General features: G+C 43.3%; 1 protein-coding gene across 3 annotated transcripts in view; it reads right to left on the bottom strand.

Annotated features, from left to right (window-relative positions):
- The window catches only part of LOC139570983 (attractin-like protein 1), a 352370-nt gene that overhangs the window by 246227 nt on the left and 93531 nt on the right, over positions 1-12612 (bottom strand). For all 3 annotated transcript variants that reach the window (XM_071393395.1, XM_071393394.1, XM_071393396.1), the window contains exons 9-12: positions 11968-12151; positions 10466-10620; positions 3745-3829; positions 3100-3311 (exon numbers count right to left, since the gene is read on the bottom strand). In XM_071393395.1, the coding sequence (XP_071249496.1) occupies positions 3100-3311; positions 3745-3829; positions 10466-10620; positions 11968-12151 (636 nt within the window). The remainder of the gene's footprint in view (positions 1-3099; positions 3312-3744; positions 3830-10465; positions 10621-11967; positions 12152-12612) is intronic.

Consider the following 12612-nt stretch of genomic DNA (forward strand, 5'->3'; position numbering starts at 1 on the left):
TTGAATCTTTGCCTGTTTGATGGTTCGTCTGAGGGCATAGCAGGATTTCTTATAAGCGTCCTGCTCCTTGAAAGCGGCAGCTCTAGCCTAGCTCGGTGAGGATGTTGCCTGCAATCCATGGCTTCTGGTTGGGATATGTACATACGGTCACTGTGGGGATGACGTCGTTGATGCACTTAATGGTGAAGCAAGTGACTGAGGTGGTATACTCCTCAATGCCATTGGATGAATCCCAGAACACATCCAGTCTGTTCTAGCAAAAGAGTCCTGTAGCGTAGCATCCATTGGTAGGATAGTCTTAATCGTAGATCGGACAAAGCAGTATATCCTTTGCATTGGACTCATTAAAGAAAGAATCTTCATCCAGTTCGAGGTGAGTAATCGCTGTTCTGATGTCCAAAAGCTATTTCCGGTCATAAGAGACAGTAGCAGCAACATTATGTACAAAATGAGTTACAAACTATGTGAAAAAACTAACAAAATAGTACAGTTGGTTAGGAGTCCATAAAACGGCAGCCTTCCCCTTCGGCGCCATTGACTTAATCAAGAAAAACAAAAACAGGGTTGACATGAAAATGCCCCCTGCAACACCACCTTCTCAGTAGGAAAACAAAAAGGTAGATGGGTCTAGCTCAATATGCCTTTCATTTCTATTTGCCCTGTAGAGCCAATTTCAACTCATACTCTCCATGCCAGCAGCCACTGACAAATGAACGATTAGAGAAGGACAGAGGATAAACAGTGTGATAATCTGTCATCAATTAGTCATTTAATTAGTTCATCACCGGTCCAATTCACCTCCGATAACACTCTAAAACACAATACAGGTGTTTCTGCAACCTTGTGAGTGTATTTCCAGCATAATTGTATTTGCCCTCCGAATGGGATAATTGTGTTGGTCCTGACCTTTTGTTCCCACCACTATGTACACAGGCCTTACGAGGAATCCAAATTATTATTACTCTCAAAAAGGGTAATGATTCATACAGCACAGTATAAGAGGCAGGTAGGAACAAGAGAGTTTGATGTGAAATGAGGATTGGTTCTATCATGGACGACTCAACTATTGAACATGTATCTAGGGCTGTGGGGTTCACAAAATTGTCAGCCAGTGATTGTCAAGCAAATAACTGTCGGTCTCACGGTAATTGACCGTTAATTAACATAAACACAATTAGCATCTCCTGCCTTCCACAAATAGCCTACAAGCTACTGATGCAGACCTTCGGAACATCTACATGTTAAAAAGTCTAATAAATCCATGTAATATAGCCTACACCTTCACAATAAATCCATTATTTATTTTAGACAGGTCTAAAGAAGCATGATATGAAGAAAATGTCTATTTCAGAAGAACAGAATAGCATACTCTGAGTTGTCCTCATGTTAGGTCCTGATCTGGCTATGCCAAATGGCTGTGGGCTACACTAGTTAATTTAGCAGGCAAGATTTGCTTAGAATTCCATGGCATTATTTTATAGTATGAAGAATATAATTGAACAAAGCTGAATAAAATAGAAAGGATATTTTCTCCAAACGATTTGAGGAAGGACGCACATGAAGCTATTCTGTGTTGAGCGGTTAACAAATAAATAGGTACTACTATATGCTTATTGAGAGTTATTAATGTAACTTTAGTTGTAATACAAACGTTGGGCTATATGTTTTGATTTTTAATACATTGTAAGGCTACATGATGCGACTAATGAGGATTTGAAAAAAGTAGCTTGAAAGTGGGTGCGCAAGCTGTACACACTACATCAGTCACTCATTCACAATTTGACAAGCATTTGATAATGCCTAGAATTTCACGGCGGCAGCCCCTTTGTGTGGCCGTAATGCACCTTTAAAAAACCCATGCCGTTTTATGGCCAGTGGCCGCTGTGCCCTTCTCCCTGAGTGCTCCATCACGTGATCGGGTCTTTCTCACAGGCTACAAATGAAGACCCACACATCGGGGACGCAACTGAGCACGTCCTTATCCAATTCCGGGGGTGCATATTGAAGATATTGGAAGAAATGTCCACATTTACTTTTTGTCAGCCAACAAGATCAGTAGGCCTAACGAACAGCAAAAGCACTAGCCTATGTCAATCTACTTTCACCCATAGTTCAAAGGTTGACATTCTATTCTGTGTGAGAAATAAATATTCCAAACATAGTTTTGGGATTCGATAGATCTCAAATGAATACCACTAGAATCAGAATGTTTAGCTTAAAATGTTGATAAACTATTAGGCTATTTCTTCACATTTTAAGTGCAGCAATACACACATGTTAGTAGGCTATAAGCGGGAAAGTTCCATTAGCAGAAAACACCATTAACAAAAGTGACCACAAATGCAATTATGCATGTAATGCTTTTATTATAAAGGTGCATTTTTATGGTGAAAATTATCTTCCCCAAACAGGCGCTGCTTATGTATGCCAGTTAGGCTCTACACCCCTTGTAAAGCGGATTATGTGCTTAATTTTAAGTTATTTGGACATTTTAGTTGTGATACAAACCTTATTAAAACATATAGGCCTATGGGCTAGACTACATGATGTGTGCGAATATCATTTTTCTTATGCTGGGCATCATTCACAACAGATAATATATAATTCACAAGTGATAGGCTAATATTGTCATCCATCAGACTATTCTTGATTTAATCTTGTCTTTACATATACTAAATAATACGTGTGAAATTTGTTTTGATTTGGAATGGACTATTATCATGCACCTGTACCGAAGCAGGGGCAGCGGATTTTTTTTTGCATTGATGTCAAAGTGATTAGAGGGACAATAGAGTGCTGAGTACCAGGCAGTTAGCAAGTTTGCTAGGCTACTAATGACCATAAGCAGCATCAGAGCTTGGAGAAGCCTAATTACCGTGACTAAAGGTTCCCGTGGCATTTGACTGCCTTCATCACTCGTGACCGCCGGTGTGTCGGTAATACGGTCACCGCAACAGCCCTACATGTATCCATTAGTCAGCTAACTACCAGAGGGGGAGGCAAAACCGACCCGACCCCATGACAAATATGCAGATAAAAATGTGTCAACACATGTATCCTATGAATACAGAATACAGAGCAATGTCATGCAACACGTACTGGTGCGTGTTGGGCAGAAGGGAGCGGGCACGCTGCCGTTGGCATGGCCGGTGTCCCAGGGGACACAGTGGTCCCTAAACCAGACACAGCGGATACCAGGGCCAGCGTTGGCACAGCGCTGCTCCTCATCGAAGGCCTGGCAGCTGGGAGGGGTGTAGACCAGCACGTCATTCAGCAGCACACCAGAGAAGCCTCCAAACACATACATGGACCTGGGGAGAAAACACAATCACACTTTATTTTGATAATCCATCTGTAGATGCTCTGCAAATGGTCATACCATCAACAAACAATCTGTTGATAAGCAACTGCGTGTTAAGGTCATGGTAAGGGTTTGCGTTAGGCTAAGAATAAGGGTAAGGGTTAAGGTTAGAGTTAGGGCTAGGGTAAGGGTTATGTTTAGGGTTAGGTTAAGAGTTAAGGTTAGGGTTAGTAGATAGTTGAAATGTTACTGCTAGTCTGTAGAGCATCTACAGATGAACTATCCAAATAAAGTGTTACCGAGAACACAACGCAGGAAATACTCAGAGTACACATCATTACCAGGTAACACTGAGGAAACTGATGTCAGGAAACTGTGAGATAAAAAAATAAATTAAATAAAAAAGTAACGGAGGGGCAATATAGTGGATGTGAGTGACTGACCCATTGCTGACAACAGAGGTGTGGCCAAAGCGGTTGACATCACGGTGGAGATCTGGCCTGGGCAGGACTTTCCATTCATCACAAGCTGAAAAGAACAAACATGCACATGATCCGTTTTTGCTTCAGTAGAAACTTGTATCATCTTGTGTAGGGTCAAGCACAGAACCGCAATACCCAAAATTGATACCTCCACTGCGACTCTAGACCAACTCAGTGTCCTTGTGGTTAGAGTGTCCACCCTGAGATTGGAAGGTTGTGAGTCATACCAAAGGCTGTAAAAATGGGTCCTGATGTGTCTCTGCTTAGCACTCAGCATTAAGGAGAAAGATTGGGGTGAAGGCCCTACAATAGACCAGCATCCTTTCCAGGGGGGTGTACTTGTACATCAAGCTGCCTCATGCTACAGAAAAAGGAAATAGGCTTCTGCCCTATGAGCTGTTCTGGCTATTTACTGCGACTCTCCCTCCACACCATACTCATACTATCACCCAAGCAACTGTGACAGGCAACCCTCTGGACCCCAGATTGAGGGGAAAAAAGTTGTGTTTCTTTTCTTGCTTGGATTTCATTTCAGTAGGCCTGTACCATACCACCCTACTGCACATATTGAAACACAGAATACAGTAAGTACCAGAGCCACTGAGGCAGAATATCTGTGAGACCTGAGACTGGGTACACACACACGGGCGAGCGCACACACACACACACACACACACACACACACACACGTCTGCATTGTTGCACTCACACACACACATAATCTACAATGGAAGTGTCAACTCATTATTACATAATACATTAACACGTATGAGAATCCTTTGAACAGAGGCTGTGGAGAATGGCCTGTATGAATATCATGGTCCCCTATAGGGCTGGGTGTCAAGCCCAGCAGTGATTAACACTGTGTGTGTGTGTGCATAGCAGAGTACTAGGGGCCATACCCTAGAAAGGGCCATCATAAACAACTAACTGCAGCTAGAAAAGATGCCTTTTACGATTGCATAAATAACCATAATTAAAGTTGAATCCACTGCAGCTGCTATTAGACAATCCTGGGGTGGTGGTGGTGGGAACACAGGGCCTTAATGGTAGTTTGATTACCAATCTCCTAGGACCCTGGTCAGGAACCGCACTGATCCGTGGGTAGGCTACAACAAGTCTACCTGGAGCAGCTCTAACAGCACAGCCCACAATAGAGCTAGACAATTTGTCTGTCAGTGATTATCTACCATTCTGCTCAGAGCAAACAAATAATAGCAGAGAGAAAATGATAGTAGGCAAAGCCGGTTTCTTCACTTTGTTAATATCACGAGCCAAATCATGTTAAATTGAGAGAGACAACGTTCAGTTTCCTCGCTGTTAGTGGGATCCTCGGAGAGTATAAACGCCAACCTCTTAACATAATGTCTTTGAATTGTTTATTATGTGGCTGCCTCTGAATATGACTTCACAAACCAGTTTAACCATCCATTGATCTTGTCTGTTGGGGATTCTAGGCTGTGGTTCAGAGTAATGGCTCTAAGAGCAATCACGATTGTGTATTTTAGCATTTCATTTTACAGCTTTCTGATGCTTTACAACCCACACGTCCACTATTGCATTAATATGTAAATGTGCCATTTACCCAGATTAGTTGTCCAATATAAACTGTGCTTGGGAGTTAATTGTGCAGCCAGGTTGCAAACGACCACGCAAGTGCTTGGCTAATTGGGACCGTGTTTAAAGGGAAAGACAAGTCAACAACACCAGTCCAGATCAGAAGGCGATGTAATCCCTTCCTAAAAACCAAGTTGATCTCTGACAGGGTCATGGTGTGATCGCGTTTAAACGTCAATCATTCTAACACTCTCTCTCAGCTGGTCAGACTCAGACATACAGTACTTTTTGAAAGTCGCATAAGATAGAGATGTGCATAGGTGATGCAGTGGCTAAAGGGACAGACCAAAATAAGTATTTGTGACAGACCACCAGTAGTTAAATTGGAATCCTGACGTTAGCACTATCTGAGGCCTACTACCTATCCTGAAGCCTGGAGCTAGAGTGAATCCATACCCCAGACATGCACTGACAGACAGCCCATTGGGTCTTCCAACCACCTGAGGTGTACTGGAGATGGCTGGAGATGACTCTCTATAATGAAACTCACTGATACTTATCACAACGGTCCCCCTATTTCATTTCCTCCCAGGATATTGGCAGAGGAACCATGAATAATGTACACGTAGACAGGGGGAGATGACAGGAGAATCAGCAGACCAAATCTGCAAATCTGAGTCGAGAGTGATGGGGAAATCAAACTCATTCAAATGGCAAACTTAATGAAATGTGTGTTTGTGTTCGGGGGCTGCTTTGAGAGACACTGTCTGGAGCTCCAATATAAACAGGTCACTCTTGTTGAAGACGGCGCTGCCAGTTGCCTTTCAGGGGGTGTGGGGACAAAACATTTTTAATTCGAGTTCATTTCCCCCAAATCTAATTAGAAGTATGAAGATGGGGTAATGAGGGGGGGGGGGGGGGATTAAACGCAAATTAAAACTGCCATCTGTGTCGACCTGAATTAAATCTCTCGAAGAAGAAAAACACAAAAAGCTAATAACGCTCTCCCCCTCCAAGGTTAGCAGAGAAAAACAAAAACAAATTAGCGCTTAAAACCGTCTCTCAGCGTGCGTGGCGGGGCCGATAGAGAGAGGGAGCGGTAGAGAGAGGCCTCTTCCACAGGTGGAACTAATTAATTAGCTCACAGAGAGACGAGCGGAGACGAGAGGAAGTCATATCAGTCCATTAACTAACAAATGAGACTTTTAACACATTCAACTAGAGAAACCTGTTGACACATCTCATATGTACTGTAGTAGGCTACAATGTCTTTCAGCTATACTTGAGTAAGAAGCATCCTTCACTATAGCTATGTTTTGGTCTATAGTAGGTTCAGGCATGTTTTATAAGCAAACTTGCTCCATTATTATAAAAGCAATAGAGGGAAAATGCCTTCCACAAACCTGTTCTCTCTATAAGAGGCTGATAATGGAGATTGTTAATTTGGCTCTATAATGAAATGAGTCAACAATGTCCAGTGACAACCCAGTCCTCAGGGACTATAATGAATGACAGGTCGCCAAGAGGCCATGTCTGGCCAAACACTGGCCTATATAACAGAGCTCCAATCACAGAGATTGGTTTTGCCTGGGCTTGAGTGAAGAGTCTAGAGCACATTCCCCAAGCCAAGCATCAGTCTAGCCTAACACCTTGAACATAAAACAATCAGTTGCTTTCGGATTATAAAAGTGACATTGGACTTTTTATCCATTGGGAGTGGCCTACTCAAGGTGATTGGACTGGCTATTTAAATGACTAAGAATGAAAGTTGAGCAGTGACCCTCCATGACTGCTGGAGAAGGCTTCTCCAGAGTCAAGTTCTTCAAATATCTTGTCCTTATCTGGATTTGCTACATCTTCTAATTAGCGGATAAACATTCCGCTTTAATGTATTTTCTTTCTTTGAATGTATTGCTACATGTACTACCTTAATGACTCATTGACTTAATGTTGTCTCCTCTTTCTCTCTCGCTAGTCCCAATCTTGCTCTTTATTTTGACTTCGTCGCTCTACTTTAATTCTCCATCAACCCTCCCCTCCTCTCCTCTCTCAGTGCAGTAAAACTTGTGAAGGGTGGCTGGTGAACAGAGTCAAGGAAGGGCTGGCTGTAGAGATTTGAGGACGCATCCCTCTCCTCCTCCCTTGCCTCCCTCCCTGTGCTCAGAATGTCCTGTAATGCCCCTGCAGAGTCACTGTATTCAAAACAAATATTCATAAAAGAGCAGACGCCATCTGGCCGGCTCCCATTCTGCAGCTCTTTATGGGGTGTTAATGATCCCCACTGTATTACTGTCAGCACCGAAAGGTGAGCTGTAACTCACATCCCGAGATCTCGAGTAAAACCCCAGGTAGTCCAAACACACATACACACAGGAAGGTACGCACATGTACACACACACACATAACTCTAAACCTTTAGTACTAAACCACCCTTTTATATCTTGCAGAGGAAAGCTTACTAACTCCAAAGAGGGCAAAATAACTTTATTTGACCAGGGGGTAATGAATAATCTATCATGAGTAGGGCTGTTGCAGTGACCGTATTACCGTCAAACCGGCAGTCATGACCACAGTCAAATTCCACGTGACAGTTGAGTCACGGTAACCTCCTTTTATGCACTCTGGACATGCGTTGGTGGTACACAACTCACTAACGACCATCAGGTCACTAATGGACTGGTACTCAGGGCTCTATTGTCCCTCTTACCGCTCTGATATCAATGCAAATGCAATGGAAAATCACATCAAACACATATCATCAAAACAGCATCATGCTTTTAAAACTCATCGTTAGGCTAAATGTTTTGACCTCACTGTGATCGATCAATTTGAAGAAAGAAGTTCAACAACAGGTTGAAACTGAGTAGAAAACATGGTCATTGTGGATGTTGTTTCAAAGGCAACGAATTGGACAGCGCTTTCTAAGGTGATGATTCATTCAAAACGTTTAAGACGCTGCATGTAGAACATCCATATGCCTATATACAGTACGTTTCGTTATGAAAACATGTTACCATCGATGTTCCCGAACACATTTCACTTGGTTTCCCAAATTAGGTGCTGTGTAGCTGCAGAAACATGGTTGGAGAGCCCATGGCAATACAGAGTTTGGGTGGAATATGTGAGTGAAATAACTCTTCTTATAAGCCCAGACATTTCTATATGCAATCCTGTGTGAAAGAAGAGTTTTGACGGTTGCCACTAAAAATATGAGGATCCCAGATGCTACTTTATTTAGGCCTATTTCTGCTCCCCTATAAAACCAGAGTAGCCTACCTGGCATGATTTAATTTAATGTATTTTTCCCCTGCCCCTGTTCCTATCCATTTGATAATGGGCCATTCTAAATCGAAACAAATTGTACATATTAATAAAGACAATATTAAATTGAGAATAGTCTGATAGGAGAAAATATGATCACTGGATGAAAGAACAGGGTGTGCCGCCTGAGCCAAGGAACAGAGCGCAAGCTTTATTTGTATTTATTTATATTGTAATTTCTACCCCCTTTTTTCTCCCAAATTTGTCTCATTGTTACAACTCCCCAACGGGCTCGGGAGAGGCGAAGGTCGAGTCATGCATTCTCCAGAAACATGACCCGCCAAGCCGCGCTTCTTAACACCCGCCCGCTTAACCCTGAAGCCAGCTGCACCAATGTGTCGGAGGAAACACTGTTCAACTGATAACCAAAGTCAGCCTGCATGCACCCGGTCCTCCACAAGGAGTCGCTAGAGCGTGATGAGTCAAGTAAAGCCCCCGGTCAAACCCTCCATTAACCTGGACGACGCTGCGACTACCTTTAACATTTTTTTTGTGTGTGACTTTTTCAAATAGTCATTAGCTATAGTCGCATCATGCAGCCCATTTAAGTTTTGCTTTCTAAGACATTCTAAGGTTTCACAACTAAATTGACCAAATAACTCTAAATCTAGTGTGTATGACCTGTTTCAAACGACCACTTTGACATTCAACATAGCCACTTCATATGCGCACTCACTCGGGAATGAGAAAAATATCCTTTTTCTATTTTATTCAGCGAAGTTCAATTATATTATTCTTACAATAAAATCATACAGTATAAAATAATGGCACGGGACTCATAAGCATATCTTGTCTGCTAAATGAACTAGCTAATGGCATGAGGCGTAGCCAAATAACATATAGTAGGCAGACTCACATTTGGTTCTTCTGAAATACATTTTCTTCATATCATAATGTTTCTTTAGACCGGTCTAAAATAAATAATGGATTTATTGTGCATTTTATACAATTAATTTTTTTACTTTAAAAGAAATGTAGATGTTCCAAAGGCGTGCATCAGTGGCTTGTATGTGTGGAGGCCTGGAGATGCTGAACGGTTTTATGTTAATTTAAGGTCAATTACCGTGAAACCGGCAGCCATTTGCATGACAATAACCGGCTGACAAAATGGCATTACCGCCACAGCCCTAATCATGAGTGGTTATGACTAGCTTTTGGTTTAGAGCTAGTTCCACTTTTTAAAGGATGTCTACAGTCACTGTTACAACAGAACATGATCTTCTATCTCAGGCAATTGGGGCTGTGCATTCACCCCTATGGAAAGGTATCTTAGCTTTACACTTCCACTTAACTTTCATAACAGCCTAAGGCTAATGCTGTTGTTTGTTGAGGTCAAAGGTCAGTGAACACACTTTCTCTAAGGCTGCAGAATGTCACCTGCCAGTTCTTCTTTGGTTACACTCACTGTGTGATCTGTGTGGGTCCAGGCCTGGGAGGCGACTAACAGTGGAAAATGACAAATGACAACTGTGGCTTTAGGGGTCAGGGGTCAACTCTGATGGGAGTGGGTGGGTGGGCGCATGCTGGTGACAATGAAGATCACATGTATGATGTCTGCATGGAGGAATGTGTGGTATTGTATGGTAGGGGGTTGGAGTTTGTTTATACTTAACTATGTATATGTATTGAGTATGTAACATTTATACCTGTACCATACGAGGTTGAAACCGGTAACTTATATTTTCAGCACAAAGGTGTCAAATATAGTCAGTTCAAAACATGAGGATTGCATCATACCAAAAACAGTTGAGGAGGGGATGGTTGTTACCTATGATTTGTCTGAATGCATATGATTGGTCCTTACCTATGTCGTAGGCCAGGAAGTCAGCCGAGAAGCACTTGGCTCCATTACTAAGGGATGTGTCGTTGTGGGTGTTTCCTCCAAACACCAGCAGAGCCCCATTGCTCAGCACTGCAGTGTGGAGGTACCGTGCCAGACCACTCTCTCTCAGGATCATCCTGTCAACACACACACACACACACACACACACACACACACACACACACACACACACACACACACACACACACACACACACACACAATGCTAATGTGTTAATGTGTCAATTATGAGCATGCATGTGTGTGCATGCATGAGTGTGTGCGTGCGTGCGTGCCCATCCCTGGGTGTTGATTACAGCAGTGTGTGGGCCAGTCTGGGTCATGTGGCTTATGCAAGTGAACAGTTGGTCTGAAGGTCACTCTCCATAGGCCAGGTCAAATACCCAGACAGACGTCATCCATAATGTGGCACCATGGACACACACACACACACAAAACTCTACAGGAATATTTCATCCTCTCCCATCTCCTCTGCTAGGGTCAAAGTGCACAGTCCCCACCGTCTGCCTAAGCGTCAACTGTACTATCCATAGATACAGATAGAGTATGTAGGGGTTTACAGACTTCATAGTTCTGAGAGGGTTTGAAAAGTAGCTTCAGTGTATATTCAACCTACCGACTGTAAATAAATGGACCGATTGCAATAAACTGTGTGCTATGTGTCAGCAAGCTTTGGCAAGAGGGCACATCAACTGCCTCAATAAGTTACCAGTGAATAGACAACTGACATCAGACATGAAAGGCAGACAGACAGAACTCCAGTTGAGGATCAACAGAGACAGACAGACACCGGCCATGCAGACAGACACTGGTCACTGTCAAACCCAAGGGATATGTGACAGTCTGGATGATGGGAAACAGAGAGACAGTGAGAGAGAGGGGGGAGATTGAAAGGGTGTACCCTCCCCTGTCGCCCATCAATCCGTCAAGGTTCAGCGGAGGCCTCCTTTCATATCACACTGTGTATACAATCTCTGCTTCACTGTGAATCTTTCTAGCTCATCCTTCTGTATCTTTCCAGTATGCGCTGTATGCTCATGTGTTTGGCACTGAGTGTCTAGGTATGTGGACATAATGAGTACCTCCTCGCAACACAATGCTGACTATTGCATTAGTGTGCTTTGACAAATCTGCCTTTCAGCTGTCCAGCACTGAGCGTCTAGACACAGTGTCTGAACACAGGCAGGACAAGCATCTCTGTGTTAAACATCTACCTAATGTAAGACGCCAAACGTCTGTACACTCGACATTTAGCAAATAAATGCATTTTGCTACTGGGGCACTTGGGAAAATAGGCTTATTTTACACACATTGTTGTCAGGACTTGTAAATTGATACAGCTTGTGAACTTTCAAGTGAATATGCAGCTGCTGATACAAGCACAAACACAGAGAGCCAGACAGACAGAGAGTTAGGCAGACAGGCTGACAGACAGACACTTTCTGCTAACCTAATAGCACTCACCAGGTCCGGGTCTGCACCTCATAGCGATACAGCTCGTCCACCAGGCCATACTTGTTGGCAGGCAGGGCCTTGTAACCCCCGTGGATGTACACACACCTGCCGGAGCTGTCATACACACTGCTGTGGCCATAGCCACCCTGGACGATGGCCCCGTTGGTCTCAGGGACCTGCCAGGAGTTTGTCCCTGTGTGACAGAGAGGAAGAAGAGAAGTGCATCTTAGTGTGACTGGGCAAACATGATTGGATCAGCTTTGAGACATACGGTATAATAAGCGTCCATGCTCGTGAGTGTGCGTGCCTGGGATGAGAGTCAAATGAGAGTGTGTGTAAAAGGCTGACTCTGGGAGCCAGACCAAGCCAGCAGGCTGCTCCACCATGTACTTCAAGTCCCCTTGTGACAGATGGAGGGAGAGCTGGAGAGAGGGGGAGGCCACGGAGCATGTGATACACCGAGAAGCAGACCTCCCAACTCCCACAAGTGAAGGGAAATAGAGAAAGTGAAAAGTAGATAATGGGGGGAGGTCAAACAGTTTACTGACAGTTTGTCAGGTGAGCTCTTTTTTACAAACTATTTCCTTCTTCCTTTCACTCATAGTAAGTCACCTAAAAGGTAGACTCAATTTTCTAAATGGTGACACTCAACTC

Source organism: Salvelinus alpinus, chromosome 3 (genome assembly GCF_045679555.1).
Source record: "Salvelinus alpinus chromosome 3, SLU_Salpinus.1, whole genome shotgun sequence".
NCBI lineage: Eukaryota > Metazoa > Chordata > Actinopteri > Salmoniformes > Salmonidae > Salvelinus > Salvelinus alpinus.